Source organism: Mobula birostris, chromosome 22 (genome assembly GCF_030028105.1).
Source record: "Mobula birostris isolate sMobBir1 chromosome 22, sMobBir1.hap1, whole genome shotgun sequence".
Classification (NCBI taxonomy): Eukaryota; Metazoa; Chordata; class Chondrichthyes; order Myliobatiformes; family Myliobatidae; genus Mobula; species Mobula birostris.
Window position 1 is genome coordinate 58,476,126 of NC_092391.1, and position 19,095 is coordinate 58,495,220.

Below are 19,095 nucleotides of genomic sequence, written 5' to 3' on the forward strand. Positions count from 1 at the left end.
TTTCAGATGTTGCCTATTTATACAAAGCACTGAATTCTGAAGAGGAGAGTGTGGAAGATACTTTCGGTAATTATTTCAACATCAATTACTTTAGAAATAAGTGGGGGGGTAGGTGGATACTTTGCTGCGTGGGCGGGGGGTTGGGGTTCTAACATTTTACTGTCGTTCATTCTTTGGGGTCTTCTGTTTTCATGGATGTTTGTGAAGAAAAGGAATTTCAAGCTGTGTACTCTATACTTTCTCCGATATTAAATGGAACCATTGAACCACTAATTGCATTTGACTTGTTTTTTCTAGCAGTGGATGAAGGTGCAAAAGATGTAAATTAAAAACAAGCTTTTCAAAGTTCAAAGTACTTTTATTATCAAAGTATGTATATATTATACAACCCAGAGATTCAACTCCTAACAGGCAGCCATGAAACAGACCCCCCCCCAACCAAAAACCCACATATAGAAGACTGTCTAACACCCAATGTGCAGAGAATTAAAAACTACATTATGGCCAGAAAAAAATCCATAAAAAATAAAAGAAAATAACGCATTAAAGAAACTACTGCCAAACACCCAATATGCACTGAAATAAAATCGTGCAGTCAGTAACCACAAACAAAATAGCTTTTCTGAACTAAAGTCCACAAAGAAGAGTCCTACAGTTCAGCACAGAGATGAGTAAACAGAGATCTGAACCGGCCGTAACTCACCTAGAGCCTCAACACCCTGACCTTTTCAATCTGGCTCGGTGCTTCTGATTGAGTTGTGACTTCTAATTTTGTATATAATTTTAAGGAGAGAATGCTGATAGGGTTTCAGTGAAGGGAGTGACTACCACTGATGTAGTCAACAGTGCTAGAAATTAATTTAATACATTGGGAAATCTTTTGAACCCAGAGGAGAGTGATAGGTTCGTTAACGTTTAAAAGTCACTTGGACAGGTACATGACTAGGAGAGGTTTAGAGCAGGGGTTCCCAACATTTTATGCCATGAACCAATACCATTAACGGAGGGGCCCGTGGACTCCAGGCTGGGAACCCTGGTCTAGAGGAATCTGGGTCAAATGTGGGCAAATAGGACTGGCCTAGCGGATGTCTTGTTCAGCATGGGTGGATGGGACTGAGGTGCCTTTTTCTGTGCTGTATTACTCTATGGCACTGTAGTGTTTCTTGAATGAATAACTTTCTTTCATTAGCATTTGATTAAAAGGGAATCCATTGAAGGTATTCAGGATGGTGAGTTTGGTTTATGTACATTAGTGTGAATGTTAGGGTCAGGGAGCAACTCAGATATACAAATTTAAGAACTCAGAAATATTTGAAGCTCTCACCTGCCACCTAAGGGATGGAACATAGAATGTGGAACAATACATCACAGTACAGGTGTCCCCCGCTTTTCGAACGTTTGCTTTACGAAACCTTACTGTTACGAAAGACCTACATTAGTTACCTGTTTTCGCTAACAGAAGGTGTTTTCACTGTTACGAAGAAAGGCAGTGCGTGAAAAAAGCAGCGCCTGATAAAAGGCAGCACACGTGCCCCGAGCAGCCGCTCTCCCCCGGATTCGGAATGGCATTCTCGCCAGCATTGCTTAAACACGTGCCTGTGAGCATCCGTTAGCAAGATGAGTTCTAAGGTATTGGAAAGGCCTAAAAGAGCCCGTAAGGGTGTTACACTTAGCGTAAAACTAGACATAATTAAGCTTTTCGATCGTGGTGAACGAAGCAAGGACAAAGTGAGTTTGGCTTGTGGAAATTAACGAAGATGATGTTGAAGAGGTTTTGACATCCCATGACCAAGAACTGATAGATGAAGAGCTGATGCAATTGGAAGAGGAAAGGATAACAATCAAAACCGAATTCAGTAGCGAAGGTGAAGTTGTCCAGGAACTGAACATGAAGCAACTGCGTGAGATTTTGGCTGCATTAATAAAGTACGACTTTAATTTTGAAAGAGTACGTCGGTTTAGGGCATATTTGCAGGATGGTTTGAGTGCTTACAAAGAACTGTATGATAGAAAAATATGCGAGGCTCAGCAGTCAAACAAGCCTTCCACATCAGCCACAGCAGAAGACGAAATTCGACCTTCGACATCGAGGCAGGCAGACATAGGAGAAGATGAACTGCCTGCCCTAATGGAAACAGACGACGATGAGATGACACCCCAGTGTCCCACCACCCCATCCCCCAGGCCGCGGACAGATACCGATTCGCGGAGAATGCAGCGGTAGCCGGGAGGCACATAGCACATCTTTAAGAAACAAGCCGAAATAAACAAGCTAATTAATTAGGTGCTGCCCGGGACGTAAATGTTGGCCCAGATCAGAGGCCGACGTTTATGTGCCGGGTGGCACCTAATTAATTAGCTTGTTTATTTCGGCTTTTTTCTTAAAGATGTGCTGGATGCCTCCCGGCTACCGCTGTACCCCTGCATGCTTCGCAGATCAGTATCGGTCAGCGGCTCGGAGGGTGGGGGCCACTGCACCACCCAAACTCAGACGACTCAGTCTAACACACCATCATCAGTGTGCTCGGCAAGCTGTCTTCCCGATTCCCATAAGTGATACTGCACTGTACATACATTATTTCTACTTTATATAGGCTGTGTATTTTTACGTGTTATTTGGTATGATTTGGCAGCTTCATAGCTTAAAGGTTACTGGAGAGAGTGTTTTTGCCAACAGTGCTTGTGTGAGATTTTCTGCCGAGAGCGCTTGCGTGAGATCTTCGCTATGGAGAACAGTGCCGGCAATGATTGTGGAAAAGTATTCCTGCTTTATATAGGCTGTGTATTTATCATATCATTCCTGCTTTTACTATATGTTACTGTTATTTTAGGTTTTATGTGTTATTTGGCATGATTTGGTAGGTTATTTTTGGGTCTGCGAACGCTCACAAAATGTTCCCATATAAATAAATGGTAATTGCTTCTTCGTTTTATGACATTTTGGCTTACGAACCGTTCCATAGGAACACTCTACCTTCGGATGGCGGGGGAAACCTGTACTGGCTTTTCGGCCTGTGATGTTTGCCAGCCTTTTAATATACTCTTAAAATCAATGTAACCCTTACATAAGATATTGGAGCATAATTAGGCCATTTGACCCATTGAGTCTGCTCTGCCATTTCATTATGGCTGATCCATTTTCCCTTTTCAACTCTATCTCCCCATATCCCTTCATGCCTTGACCAATCAAGAATCTCTCAACCTCTCCCTTAATTATACCCAATGACTTGGCCTCCGCAGTTGCCTGTGGCAACAAATTCCACAGATTCATGATTTTCTGGTTAAAGAAATTCCTCCTCATCTATTCTAAAAGGACACCCCTCTATTCTGAGGCTGTGTCCTCTGGTCCTAGGCTCCCCCACCAGAGAAACATCCTCTGCACATCCACTCTATTGAGGCCTTTCAACATTCGGTAGGATTCAATGAGATCCTTTCCTTTGTCTTCTGAATTCCAGTGAATAGAGGTCCAGAACCATCAAATGTTCTTCATTTGACAAGCCTTTCAATTCCAGAGTCATTTCTGTGAACCTCCTTTGAACACTCTCCACTATCAAGCACATCCTTTCTAAGATAAGGGGCCCAGAACTGCTCATAATACTCCAAGTGTCTCACCAGTTCCCTCCCATATAGCCCTTCATTTTCTATCATCCATCTCTATCTAAGATTTTCTTAAATGTCCCTAATGTATCTCCCACTACCACCACCCCTGGCATCGTTCAATGCACCCACCAAATAAATGTTGTTATCAAACTACATTCATTTTCTTGGCAGCATAAAATTAGTCTATAGAATAACTATAACAGAATCAATGAAAGACCATCCAACTACAGCATTCAACCAGAGTGCAGAAGACGACAAATTTTACAAATAGAAAAGGAACAAACAATTTTAAGAAAAAAATAAGCAATAAGTAAGAGAACATGAGGTGAAGGGTCCTTGAAAGTGAATCCGTTGGTTGTGCGAACATTTCAATTATGAGGCAAGTGAAGTTAAGTGATCTTCTTTGGTTCAAGAACCTGAATACTCTTGTTTTTTTAAAAAAAAAAATCTGAAGAGCTGGAAATCCAAATAAATACACACAAAATGCTGGAAGAACTCAGCAGGCCAGGCAGCATCTATGGAAAAGTGTAAACAGTCAACTTTTTGAGCCGAGACCTGTCTTCAGGACTGAACAGGAAGGAGAGGTTAGAGTAAGAAGGTGGGGGATGGGGAAGAAGTACAAGGTGATTGGTGAAACTGGGAGGTGGGAGGGCATGAAATAAAGAGCTGGGAAGTTGGTGAAAGAGATAAAGGGCTGGAGGAGGGGGAATCCAATAGAGGATAGAAGACCATGGAAGAAAGGGAAGAGAGAGGAGCACCAGAGGTAAGGAGATAAGGAAACAGGAATGGGAAATGGTGAAGTATGGGGGGTTGGGGGAAATGATTGTTGTGGAGGCAATTACCGGAAGTTCAAGAAATCTATATTCATGCCATTGGGTGTTACTTCTCCAAAAAAAAAATTACATCTGACATCCCTTTTGTACTTTCCTCCAAACACTTTAAAATTATACTCCCTTGTATTAGTCACTTCCACCCTGGGGAAAGGTCTCTGGCTGTCCACTCGATCTGTGTCTCATCATCTTTGCACTTCTATCAAGGAAGAGTTAGAATCAAGTCCCTAAGTAGATTGTAGAATACATATGCAGAAATGGGTGGACAGATATCTCTTGTGTATTGCATCACGAGTCAGTATGGATGTGTTGGACTGTGCTGAAAGATTTCGGAGTTTTGTTCTGCATTGTTCATTCATCTTTAACAGAGCTATAAATGTAACGTGCAATTTTGTTTCATAATGGAATAAACTGAGTTACTATCTGAGATATTTTCTTATTGGATTGTCATTGACAGGATCATCTTGCAGTCAGGTTAATCAGATTATCAGTGAAACCTCAAGTTTGGACAGCAGCTCCAACCAAACGTCAGTTGCCAATCCCCTTTGTTCCAAGCAAGTGGAGCACCCTTCACGAGAGGATCCACAACCATGCACATCTAACTACAACCCTTTCTGTACCTCTGCAGTGGATTCTATCGCTAGTCAGCCATCTGCCTCTACTCTGCAACCATGCATTTCCTCAACAGGGCCAGTGTCCACCACTGGACCTTCTGCACTCACACAAGAAACTAGCTGCTCGGCAGCACTTTGGACTTCATGTCCAAGGCCGCCCAGTCCTCCTTCAGCAACCTCACGGACTTGGGCAGGCACGGAAAACACACCAGGATTTGAAGTCTTAGCATACACTGTTTCTGATGTCCAGACCAAAGAAGAGGACATGGAACCAGCCAAAAAGAAACAGAAAAGAGGCAAGTATATATTCTCTAAGAGGTTTTTCTTTTAATTTCTGGAGTTGACTGTCTTAATCAAAGTTGCATTCCATATATCTTGCCATACCTGTACCACTGAGCGGGGGAAAAAAGTCTAACCCATTTGATGCCTCTCCCATAGAAAAGTACAGCACAGGAACGGGCCCTTCAGCTCATCTGCGCCTTGCCAATGTCTTTGAACTACCACTCCCATCGATCTGCACTGGGACTATAGCCTTCTATACCTCCACCATCCACGTACCTATCCAAACTTCTCTTAAACATTGAGATCAAGCTCATGTTCACCTGATGCTGGCAGCATGTTCCACACTCTCATGACCCTCTGAGAAAGCTTCCACTCAAATTCCCCTTAAACTTTTCATCTTTCACCCTTGACCTCTAGTTGTAGACCCACTCAAGCTCAGTGGAAAAAGCCTTCGCTAAGGTGGAAACTCAATCTTGGTGTCATCTGAAAATTTGAACCAGTTATCATCCAGATTGTTGTTATAGATGACAACGATAGACCCAGCACTGATCCCTGTCTTACTCCACAAGTCAAAAGGTCTCCAGTCATAGAGGCAACTGTCTACTACCCCTCTCTGGCTTCTCCTACAAAACCAATATCTAATTCAATTTACAACCTCACCTTGAATGGTGAGCAACCAAACCTTCTTGGCCAAGATATGTCTTTGGGTCTTTATTGTGTTTTTGTTTCAGGAAGCCTACGCTAAGGTAGAAACATAAGATATTGTTTTAATTTCTACTTGCTCACTGATGGCCTGCATTTGTGTAAGTGCCATGTATGGAAAATAACCACCTGCATGCAACGTGGGTATTGACCAATGTTTGAATTACCGCAGAGACCCTTTCTTCACAAGAAAAGGGCTTGCATGAGTGGGCTACAAGTAATGAGTACAATAGATAAATCTGGGAGAGGTTAAGGAATTGTCCCAGATTTGAATGAATAAAAATTCAATTTCTAAAATATTTAGGTAGGATTAATACAAGACCATAACATCTTAAGATATAGGAGCAGAATTAGGCCATTTGGCCCATCGAGTCTGCTTCACCATTTCATCATGTCCGATCGAATTTTCCTATCAGCCCCATTCTCCTGCCTACTCCCTGTATCCCTTCATGCTTTGAAGGGATCTATGAATCTCTGCTTTAAATGTAGATAAAGACTTCCACAGTTACCTGTCGCAAAGAAATGGCTTTTCACCATTTGATAGGTTTCAATGAGGGTTCCCCACCTCCATTCTGAATTCTAGTGATTACAGGCCCAGAGCCATCAAACACTCTTCATATGACAAGCCATTCAATCCTGCAATATTTTTGTGAACCTCTTTTGAACCCTCTGCAGTTTTAGCACATCCTTTCTAAGATAAGCAGCCCAAAACTGCGCACAATACTCCAAGTGAGGCCTCACCAGTGTTTTATGAAGTCTCAACATTACATCCTTGCTTTTATATCCTCTTGAAATGAATGCTAACATCGCATTTGCGTTCCTCACCACAGACTCAACCTGCAAATTAACCTTTATGGAAATTTGCACAAGGACCCCCAAGTCCCTTTGCACCTCAGTTTTTTGTATTTTCTCTTCATTTAGAACATATTCAACCCTTTCCTTTCATCTACCAAAGTGCATGATCATACATTTCCCAACACTGTATTCCATCTGCCATTTCTTTGCCGATTCTCCTAATCCAAGTCCTTCTGTAGCCGCTCTACTTCCTCAAAACTGCCTTTTCCTCCACCTATCCTCATTTCCATCAATTCATCATCCAAATCATTGACATCTTATAAAAAGAATCGGTCTCAACACAGATCCCTGTGGAACACCACTGCTCACTAACAGCCAACCAGAAAAGGCTCCCTTTATTCCCACTCTTTGCCTCCTGCCAATCAGACAGTGCTTTATCCATGCAATAATCTTTCCTGTAATACCATGGGCTCTTAGCTTGTTAAGCAGCCTCGTGTAGCCTTCTGAAAATCCAAGTACGTAACATCAACCAATTCTTCTTTGTCTATCCTGCTTGTTATTTCTTCAAAGAATTCCAACAGGTTTGTCAGGCAAGATTTTCCTTCGAGGAAACTATGCTGAGTAGGGTCTATTTTATCATGTGCCTCCATGTGTCCTGAGACCTCACCCTTAATTGACTTCAACGTCTTTCCACGAAGGTCAGACTAACTGGCCTATAATTTCCTTTCTTCTACCACTCTCCCTTCTTGAAGAGTGAAGTGATATTTGCAATTTTCTGGTCTTCTTAAGCCATTCCAGAATCTAGTGTTTCTTGAAAGATAATTACTAATGCCTCCACAATCTCTTCAGCCACCTCTTTCAGAACCCTGGGGTATACACCTGTCCAGGTGACTTATCTACCTTCAGACTTCTCAGTTTCACAAGAACCTTCTCTCTAGTTATAGTAACTTCACACACTTCATGACCCCTTCCACCATACTGCTAGTGTCTTCCACAGGGAAGACTGATGCAAAATACTTATTCAGTTTGTCTGCCTTTTCACTGTCCCTCATTACTATTCAGCATCATTTTCCAGCGGTCCGTCATCCACTCTCGCCTCTTTTACAATTTGCATATCTGAAGAAACTTTTTGGGTATCCTCTTTAATATTATTGGCTAGTTTACTTTCGTATTCCACCTTTTCTCGGTGCCTTCTGTTGGTTTTTAAAAGCTTCCCAATCCTCTAACTTCCCATTAATCTTTGCTCTATTATATGCCCTCTCTTCAGCTTTTTTTTTTGGTTGACTTTGACTTCTCTTGTTATCCATGGTTGCGTTATCTTTCCTTCAGAATATTTCTTCATCTTTGGGATGTAAATATCCTGTGCCGCTTCCAGAAATTACAGCCATTGCTGCTGTGTCGTCATCCCTGCCAGTGTTCTTTTCCAATCAATTCCAGCCAACTCCTCTCTCCTGCCTTTGTAATCACCTTTACTCAACTGTAATACTGATACATCTCACTTTAGCTTCTCCTTCTCAAATTTCAGGGTGAATTTGATCATATTATGATCACTTTCCCCTAAGGGTTGTTTTACCTTAAGCTCTCTAATCAATTCTGGTTCATTGCACAACACCCAATCCAGAATAGCTGATCCCCTCGTGGGCTTATCCATGAGCTGCTGTAAAAAACCATCTCGTAGGCACTCCAGAAATCCCCCTTCCTGGAATCCAGCACCAACCTGACTTTCCCAATCTACTTGCATATTGAAATCCCCCATGACTATTGTAACATTGCCCTTTTGACATGCATTTTCTATCTTCTGTTCTGATTGTAGGCCACATCCTTGCTAATGTTTGTGGGTCTGTATACAACTCCCATCAGGGTCTTCTTACCCTTACAGTTCCTTAACTCTTTCTACAATGGTTGAATACCTTCTGACCCTATGACACCTCTTTCAAATGATTTGATTTCATTTTTTTTTTTTAACCAACAGAGCAAAGCAGTCCTGCCTGTCCTTTCAATGCAGTGTGTATCCTTGGACATTAAACTCCGAGCTATAATCTTTCAGCCATGATTCAGTGATGCCTACAGCATCATATCTGCCAATCTGCAACTGCACCGCAAGTTCATCTACCTTATTCCATACACTGCACACATTCAAGTGCAGCATCTTCAGTCCTGTATTCACCCTTTTCACTTTTGTCTGCCTTTTGCATTGCAATTCATCTTGTTGACTGCGATTTCGCACTATCAACAACCTCTCCTCACTACGCAGTGCCTATGTTTGAAAATCAGCTACCTCATCTTCAGCGGTATTATCCACCTTTCCTGTGATTCTTGCATTGAAATATATGCAGATCAGGACACTAACCTCTCCACTAACTGTTCTGACACTCTGGTTTCCATTCCCCTGCAACTCTAGTTTAAACCCCACCGTGCAGCGTTAACAAACCTTCCCGCTACAATATTAGTCCTCCTCCAGTTCAGGTGCAAACCGTCCCTTCTCTACAAGTGTTAACCTTCCCTGGAAGAGAGCCCAATAATCCAAAAATCTTATGCCTTCCCTCCTACACCAGCTTCCTAGCCATGCATTAAACTGTATAATCATCCTAGTTCTGGCCTCACTAGCAAGTAGCATAGGTAGTCATCTTGCAACCACAGCCTGAAGGTCCTGCCCTTGGCACCTAACTCCCTGAACTCCCTATGCAGAACCTTGTCTCTCATCTTACCCATGTCATTGATACCTACCTGGACCACGACTTCTGGCTGACATAGAACGCTACAGTACATACCCTTAGGCCCATGATGTTGTGTTGGTCTTTTAACCAACTCCCATGTTCGATCTCCTCCAAGAGGACCACAACATTCTCGAAGGGTTTGGAAGCTTGCTGATTTTCAAACACAGGCAATGTGTAGTGAGGAGACGTTGTTGACAGGGTGAAATTGCAGTCAACAAGATGAATTGCAATGCAAAAGGCAGACAAGAACTCAATGACCCGGATAGTTACGTTGGCTGAAGTCAGGGCCTTGTGCTTTGACTCTTGGCCGTCACCCATGCCATACTGGTCAAAGGGTGAGTGGTCCACTGGTCAAAAAAATTGTTATGGAAACAGCTATGAAGAATCCTACTTTCATTGCTGCCCTAAACACTAACAGCATAACAGGCAATAACTAACCAATTTCAATCTAACCCTTTCCTCCCACATAGTCCTCCATCGATGTATCTTTCATGGGTGTGCCTCTCTAACATTCTTTTAAATCTCCTGAATGTATCTACCACTACCCCTGGCAGCATGTTCCACGCACCTAACACAGTGTTTTAAAAAATGAATAAGTAAATAATGCTCCCTTATATTAGTTATTTCTGCCTGGGGAATGGTCTCAGGCTTTCCACTCAATCTGTTTTTCTTGTTAAATGTAATGTGTTCATATACTGTGTATCTGAAGTGAAAGGACAGGTGGATAACACATACAAAGTGCTGGAGGAACTGAACAGACCGAGCAGCATCTATGGAAAAGAGTAAACAGTCAACAATTTGAGCCCACCCCATCATCAGGACTGGACAGGAAGGGGAGAAGTCAGAATGAGGTGGGGGGAGGGTGGCGGATTGAAGGAAGAATTACAAGGTGGTAGATGATGGGTGAAACTGGAGGAGGGGTGAAGCAAAGAGCTGGGAGGTTGATTGGTGAAAGAGATAAAGGGCTGGAAGGAGAAATCTGATGGAGGACTGAAGACCATAGAAGAACGGGAAGGGGGAAGAGCAACAGAGGGAGGTGATGAGCAAGTGAGAAGAGGTGTGAGAGGGAAACTAGCTTGGGATATGTTGGGAGGTGGCAATGACTGCAAGTTAAAGAAATTAATGTTCATGCCATCAGGTTGAAGGCTACCAGATGGAATATAAGGTGTTGCTCCTCCAACCTGAGTGTGGCCTCTTCGTGGTGGTAAAGGAGGCCATGGACTAACATGTTAGAATGGGAAGTAGAATTGAAATGGGTTCCCCACCAGGAAATTCTGCTTTTCGCGTTGTTGGGTCAAATTGTTTGATCACCTCTCTCCCCCCCCCCCAGTTTGGGAGTCTACATCTAGAGGGCTTAGATGTATTGTGAGAGAGTGAATGATGTAAAGGCATTTTGAGGGGCAGCTGTTCATGTGGGTCTGTGGAATGAGCTGCCAGAGGAAGTGGTAGAGGCAAGTACAGTTATGATGTTTGAAAGATATTTGACGAGCTACGTGGACAGTAATGGCTTAGAGGAGTGGCTCCCAACCTTTATTCTTTGGGCCTTCTCATTAACCAAGTAATGTGTCGACCCCAGGTTGGGAACCCCTGGCCTAGAGGGATATGGGACGAGTTGAGATGGGTGTGGACATGTTGAGTCTGTTTCTGTGACTCCCCTACCAAAGGCTTAAACCTAAAACACCAACTAAGAATCCTCAGGCCACCATGCAGCTCATCATGCTTCTACCAGAGTTCTCTTTTTTTTAAATGTTGGAAGACCAGTTTTGTGTTATAAACACAACACTCTGCAGATGAACATGCTGGAGGAATTCCACGTCAGGGAATATCTATGGAGGGGAATAAACAGTCTTTGTTTTGAAACGAGACCCTTCATCGGAACTTCTGCACTGTTCTTGGTCTGATCACGGGTTTCGGCCTGAAACATCCATTGTTATTTTGCTCCGTAAATGATGTCAGACTTGCTGAGTTTTCCCCAACATTTTGTGTGTGTTGTTTGATATTCTACATTAAGTCTGTTTCTCAGATTCTATTCTGTTTTTCATTTCACCAAAGGTGGTAGGTTTTGACAATTTCCTATTTTTTTTTCAAAAACAAATCAGAGAATGATGGAACTCCAGAACCATTTCAGCTCGGTGAAGGTCAGAGTTCAAATGTTAGGCACGAGGATCAAGGGAACTTGGAGGGAAAACAGCCAGACAAAATGGAGGAAACACTCACCTGTATCATCTGTCAGGATTTGTTGCACGATTGTGTCAGGTATGAATAGTCTCTTCCATAGCAAGAGCAGTAGCTTTTGTCACTTGACAGGTTCTCCAAAACTTCAAACCTGTAACATAATGGATTTTCATTGTCCATCTCTTGTGACAATTTGCGTGATACAGTACTGTACTAAAGTCGTATAGCTAGGATTCCCGAGACTTTTGCACAGTACTGTATTTGTGCATGTGGAGCAGGGAGAGAGTTCATAAATGTGGCAGGAGCAAAGGATGTTGGGAATGGGAGGGGTGTGGCGCAGATAGCAGGTGGTGTCGGTGCAGGGTAATTTGATTCCCAACTATTGGTTTATTAGTCATTACAGAATGTCTCTCTGGTGCTTCCCGCTCTCTCCCCTCTCCCTTCCCCTTTTCCCAATCATGATTCCTCTCTTCCTGCCCCTTCCCACTCTCAGTCCACAATAGAGACCCATATCAGAATCAGTTTTGTATAGTTCTGTATATATACAGTATATATGTACAGTGCCTATAAAATGTATTTACTCCCTTGGAAGTTTTCGTGTTTTGTTGTTCTGCACCATTGAATCAGTGGATTTAATTTGGCTTTTTTAACAGTGAACAACAGAAAAGACTCTTTGGTGTCAAAGTGAAAACAGATCTCTACACAATGATCTAAATTAATTACAATTATAAAACAAAATAATTGATTGCATAAGTATTCATCCCCTTTAAGTCAGTATTTAGTAGATGCACCTTTGGCAGCAATTACAGACTTGAATCTGTGTGGATAGGTCTCCATCAGCTTTGCACATCTGGACACTGCAATTTTTTTTTCCTATTATTTTACAAAACTGCTCAAGCTCTGTCACATTGCATGTGGATCAGTTGTGAACAGCCCTTTTCAAGTAGTCACAAATTCTCAATTGGATTGAGGTCTGGACTCTTGACTTGGCCATATTAACTTCATTGTTTTTAAGTCATTCCTGTGTAGCTTTGGCTTTATGCTTGGGGGTCATTGTTTTGCTGCATTCATTTTACCCTCTACCTTTACAAGCCTTCCAGGGCCTGCTGGAATGCCCACAGCATGATGCACCCACCACCATGCTTCACAGTAGCGAAGATGTGTATTTGATGATGTCCAGTGCTCGCTTAGTCTGATGGTCAAACAGCTCAATTTTGGTTTCATCAGACCATGGAACCTTCCAGCTGACTTCAGAGTCTCCCACATGCCTTCTGGCAAACTATAGCCAAGACTTTGTGTGAATTTTTTTTCAACAATGGCTTTCTCTTTGCCACTGTCCCGTAAAACTGTGACTGGTGAAGCAGCCAGGCAACAGCTGTGGTATGTGCAGAGATATACCACATCTCCTCCAGAGATGTCATAGGTCTCTTGATAGCCTCCCTCACTAGCCACCTTCTTGCACGGTCACTCAGTTTTTGAGGGTGGCTGCTCTAGGCAGATTTACAGCTGTGCCATATTCTTTTCATTTTTTTGATGATTGACTTAACTGTACACCAAGGCGTATTCAGTGACTTGGAAATTTTCTCATATCCATCTCCTGACTTGTGCTTTTCAAAAACCTTTTCATGGAGTTGCTTGGAGTGTTCTTATTGTCTTCATGGTGTAGTTTTTGCCAGGATACTGACTCACCAGCAGTCGGACCTTCCGGATCCAGGTGTATTTTTACTAGCTTGACTGCGCACAGGTGATCTCCTTTTAACTAATTATGTGACTTCTAAAACCAATTGGCTGCACCAGTGATGATTTGGTGTGTCATATTAAAGGGGTGAATACATATATAATCAATTATTTTGTGTTTTATATTTGTAATTAAGATCACCTTGTAGAGATTGTTTTTCACTTTGACAAAGAGCTTTTCTGTTGATCAGTGTCAAAAAAGCCAAATTTGTGAATCGATGTTTTAAAACAATAAAACATGAAAATTTCTAAGGGGGATGAATACTTCTTATAGGCACTACATATGCATGTGTATATGTGTGCAGACTCACAGGCTTCATACCCCAGTGAAATGGAGACATTTCTGTCCTAGCATGCGAAATCAATGCTGCAGACTGGACGGATGAGATCCAACTGTAAAGCTCCACGGAGAGCGACACAGAAGATGCCACGGTCATCCACTGCAACCAAGACCCCAGTTTGTCACTTGGTACCACTGGATCCTGGACTCCTGAGATCGAGAGAGTGGAACTGCCCTGGGTCAATGGCTTTTCACCTTTAAAACCTCTCCCGCACAGGTCTCCCGTCATTGGACACATTAGACAACCACCACAATTTTGACACAGAAACCAGGGCTCCAGCAAGGAGAGTTCTACATAAGTCTTAGGCACATATATATAGCTAGGGTGCCTCAGACTTTTGCACTCTACTGTAGTAATTTTATATATTGCACTGAAGAATTCATGCCCTATGTGAGTGATGATAAATCTGATTCTGATATGGGTCTCTATTGTGAACTGAGAGTGGGAAGGGGACAGGGAGAGGGGAATCATGGTTGGGAAGAGTGGAAGGGAGAGGGGAGGGAGCGCGAAGCACCAGAGAAACATTCTGTAATGATCAATAAACCAATTGTTTGGAATTAGATTACCTTGCCTGGTGTCTCAGGACTGGGTGTGTCTGCACCCACACCCTCCCCCCCCCTCCCCCCGGCCTCTGGCACTCCTCTGCCACCCGTCCCACACCTCTCCTGCAGTGTTCTACCCTCAACATTCCCAACATCCTTCGCTCACACCAAATTAACAAACTCCCTCTCTGCTCCACGTTGACAAATACAATACTGTGCAAACGTTGTAAGCACCCTAGCTATATAGGTGCCTAAGACTTTTGTACAGTACTATATATCAAGCTGGAGTTGACCAACAAATCCCATTGATATGTTTGGCTGCCTGGTTGATTGGAAAATACCTTTCTTCAAATGTGGTGCTTGTGAGAAATAAGTTATTGGATAAATACTAAAGCGTAGTGCAAGATGTGAATATTTCAGGGTTTAATTTTAAAACAGTTGGATCTAATTTCAATCTCTGTCGTCTTTCAGCCTTCAACCATGCATGCACTCTTTCTGTGCAGCCTGTTATTCAGGGTGGATGGAGCGGTCATCACTCTGCCCAACTTGCCGTTGTCCTGTTGAACGCATTAGCAAAAATCACATGGTGAATAATCTTGTGGAAGCTTATCTCCTCCAGCATCCAGGCAAGTAGTTCCAGTGCTCTTCTTTAAATTTCAGCAGAAAATGTGTTAGCATTCCAGCCATCTGAGAAAGATGTTTGTATATTCCAAATAGAAACACGTCTTTTTACAACAGAGATGAGAAAGAATTTCTTTAGCCAGAAAGTGGTGAATCCTTGGGCAGGATTCTGTAAAAGTTAATCTGCAGGTTGAGTGAGTGGTGGCCCATTTTGAGAGAATTAGAATTTTTTTTTAAAAAAGGCAAGGATGTAATGTGGAGGCTTTATAAAGCATTGCTGAAGCCTCTCTTGCAGTTTTGGGCCCCTTGTCTTAGAAAGGATGTGCTGATATCAGAGAGGGTTCAAAGGAGATTCACAAAAATGATCCCAGGATTGAACAGCTTGTCATGTGAAGAGTGTTTGGCTCTGGGCTGTATTTACTAGAAATCAGAAAACCACATTGAAACCATTCAAATGTTGAAAGGCCTCAACAGAGTGGATGTAGAGAGGATGTTTCCTGTGCTGGGAGAGTCTTAAGACCAGAGGACACAACCTCAGAATAGAGAAGCTTCCTTTTAGAAGGGAGTTGAGAAATTTCTTTAGCCAGAGAGTGGTGAAATTGTGGAATTTGTTGCCACAGGGAGCTGTGGAGGCCAAGTCTTTATGTATATTTAAGGCAGAGGTTGATAGATTCTTAGTCAGGGCAGGAAGGGATATGGGACGAAGGCAGTAGATTGGGGCTGAGAGGGAAAGTGGATTAGCCATGATGAATTGGAGAAGTCTCGATGGACCAAATGGCCTAATTCTGCTCCTATATCTTTTGCTCTTATGACTCTGTGGAATTCATTGCTGCAGATGGCTGTAGAGGCCAAGTTATTGGGTATATTTGAAGTGGAGGTTGATAGGTTCTTGATTGGTGGTGGTTGGTAAGGAGGAGTCCATGGATTGCATGCTTTAATGCCTTGTCACTGAATGATACAAACTATGGAACTGCACTTTATTCAAGGTTGTTTGCCTTTTGAAATTCAAATTTGCTTGAATTGAATTTGGAAGGATGTACTGGCAATGGAAAGGGCCCAGAGGATGTTCAGGAGCATTATTCCAGGAATGAAAGGGTTAATGTATGAGGAGGCTTTGCCCCTGGGCTTGTAATCACTAGAGTTTAGAAGAATGTTGGGGGAGTCTCATTGAAACTGACTGACTATTGAAAGGCCAAGATATTGGACATGCAGAGGATGTTTCCTATAGTGGGAGAGCATGGGACCAGAGAAGCACGTCCATTTAGAACAGAAATGAGGAATTTCTTTAGCTGGAAGGTGGTGAATCTGTAGAATTCATTGCCACAGATGGTTGTGGAGGCCACGTTATTAGGTACATTTAAAGCAGAGGTTGATAGGTTCTTGATTAGTAAGGGCATCAAAGATTACAGGAGAATGGCGCTGAGAGGAAAAATGATTAAACAGCAGAGCAAGCTCAGTGGGCATAATGGGCAAATTCTGCTCCTTTGTCTTGTGGTCTTAAGGAATTTTCCCATAAAATTTAAGAAACCTTTTACTTTTTGAGTTTAAGGATTCAATACAGGTCCACAATCCCTTATCCGAAATCCTTGAGGCAAGTTGGATTTCGGAATTCAGAATTTTTTGGATTTCAGACCCGCCCGCCCCATCCCCAAGTCCCTTATTTAACCTGTCTCTGTGCGGTGGACTTTAGGACCCGGCGGCGCACCAAACCTACGCACATCCTCCTGTATACTTTAAATCATCTCTAGTTACCTATAATGCGTAATACAATGTAAATGCTATGTAAATAGTTGTTATACTGTATTGTTTAGGGAATAATGATGAAAAAATTTTTACTTCCAACAAAAACATTCAATAAAACATAAAAATATACAGCGTCAAACAAACCGAATCAAACACATGGAAAATGACTTATTGGAGTCAATGTAGAACGTCACTGTAACTGTCACTATAAAACTTCAGTAACTTGTCTTCCTGCTTATTTAAATCATATACAGTGGTAGTTCCGACACTATTTTCTTCAGTAAGTCGCTGCACAGACACACCACAATCAAGCTTCTGTAATAACTCCGCTTTCTGCATTATTGATAATGATAGATGCTTCCTTCTCTTTTTCTCATTGTTGCCCATAGGGCTATCTGCAGCTCTTTTTGACATTTTCACAGTGAAATTAAACACGAAGTCAACAGTGAACACGAAATATCAGCAAACAACAAATGCATGTGTAACCAGTACAAGCGCTGAGCCACAACTGACGTCTGGCGGCCTCTGCTAGTGCTGCCACGTCACATCTGAGTGACGTCAGCTGTTGGCAAAAAAAAACTTAGGTTTTCAGAGCTTTTTGGATTTCAGAATTTCAGATAAAGGAATGTGCAGCTGTGCTTCAGATATTACTAAGATCGCTAATATGAATTCATCTTTCTGCCCTTTGAGGTAGAATAAGTGAAATGATCAATGGCCGTGATGGACGAGTTGCAATTAGAAATGACATACAGTTGCAAGAAAATAAAGAGTATGAGCTCTTTACAATTACCTGGTTTTCTGCATTAATTACTCATAAGATGTGGTGTGATCTTCATCTAATTCACAATAATAGACAAGTACAATCTCCCTAAACTAACAACACATAAGCAATTATACTTTTCGTGTCTTTATTGAACACATTGTTTAATCATTCACAGTCCAGGCTGGAAAAAGTAATTGAACTCTGAGATTTAATAACTGATAGAACCTCCTTGCAGTAATAATCTCCACCAGATGTTTCCTGTAGCTGCCGATCAGATTTGCATCATGGCGAGGAGGAATTTTCGACCATTTCTCCATATAAAACCATTTCAGTTCATTACTATTTCTGGGATACCTTGCGCAAACAGACCTCTTCAGGTCATGCCGCAGCATCTCAATTGGGTTACCGTCTGAACTCCGACTTGGCCATTCCAAAACACAAATGTTTTTTTTGAACCATTCTGTTGATTTACTCTTGTGCTTTGGATCATTGTTTTGTTGCATCATCCAACTTCTATTAAGCTTCAGGTGACAGACCGCTACCCTGACATTCTCCTATAAAATGTCTTGATGCAGTTTTGAATTCATTGTTCGTTCAGTGATTACATGCTGTCTAGTCCCTGATGCAGCAAAGCAGCCCCAAACCATGATGCTCCTTCCACGGTACTTCACAGTTGAAATGAGTTGTTGGTGTGCAGTGCCCCTTTTCCTCCAAACATAGCGGTGTAAATTCTGGCAAAAAGTGGTTTCCTCCAATGTTGTCCTTGTTCGGTGTTTTTCTTATAGTAAACACTTGAACAGAGACTTTAGCAAGTTCTAGATATTTCTGCAGATCTTTTGCTGTTACCTTTGCGTTCTTTTTCACTTCAGCATTGCACGTTGTGCTCTTGGCGAGATCTTTGCAGGATGCCCACTCCTAGGGAGAGTAACAACAGTATTGAATTTCCTCCATTTGCAGAGGACTTCTCCTACTGTGGACTGATGAACACACGGGTCTTTTGAAGTGCTTTTGTAGCTTTTTCCAGCTTCATGCATCTCTACGATTTTTCTTCTAAGATCCTCTGAACGTTGTTTTGATGGAGGCATGGTGCACGTAAACAGATCTTTCTTGAGAAGAGCAGGCCCTGTCAGTAATCTGACTTTGTCATTTTTCTAGGGCAGGGCACCTCTACAACACACACTTCCAATCTCCATAAGACCATAAGACAAAGGAGCAGAAGTCAGCTATTCGGCCCATCGAGTCTGCTCTGCCATTTTATCATGAGCTGATCCATTCTCCCATTTAGTCCCACTTCCCCGCCTTCTCACCATAACCTTTGATGCCTTGGCTACTCAGATACCTATCAATCTCTGCCTTAAATACACCCAATGACTTGGCCTTCACTGCTGCCCGTGGCAACAAATTCCATAGATTCACCACCCTCTGACTAAAAAAATTTCTTCGCATTTCTGTTCTGAATGGGCGCCCTTCAATCCTTAAGTCATGCCCTCTCGTACTAGACTCCCCCATCACGGGAAACAACTTTGCCACATCCACTCTGTCCATGCCTTTCAACATTCGAAATGTTTCTATGAGGTCTCCCCTCATTCTTCTAAACTCCAAGGAATACAGTCCAAGAGCGGACAAACGTTCC

General features: G+C 42.4%; 1 protein-coding gene across 1 annotated transcript in view; it reads left to right on the forward strand.

The window, feature by feature from the left end:
* Positions 1-19,095, forward strand: part of chfr (checkpoint with forkhead and ring finger domains, E3 ubiquitin protein ligase) — a 75,840-nt gene that overhangs the window by 25,526 nt on the left and 31,219 nt on the right. Inside the window, exons 4-7 of the mRNA XM_072240830.1 lie at positions 7-66; positions 4,888-5,340; positions 11,640-11,796; positions 14,807-14,961. Coding sequence (XP_072096931.1) covers positions 7-66; positions 4,888-5,340; positions 11,640-11,796; positions 14,807-14,961 — 825 coding nt within the window. The remainder of the gene's footprint in view (positions 1-6; positions 67-4,887; positions 5,341-11,639; positions 11,797-14,806; positions 14,962-19,095) is intronic.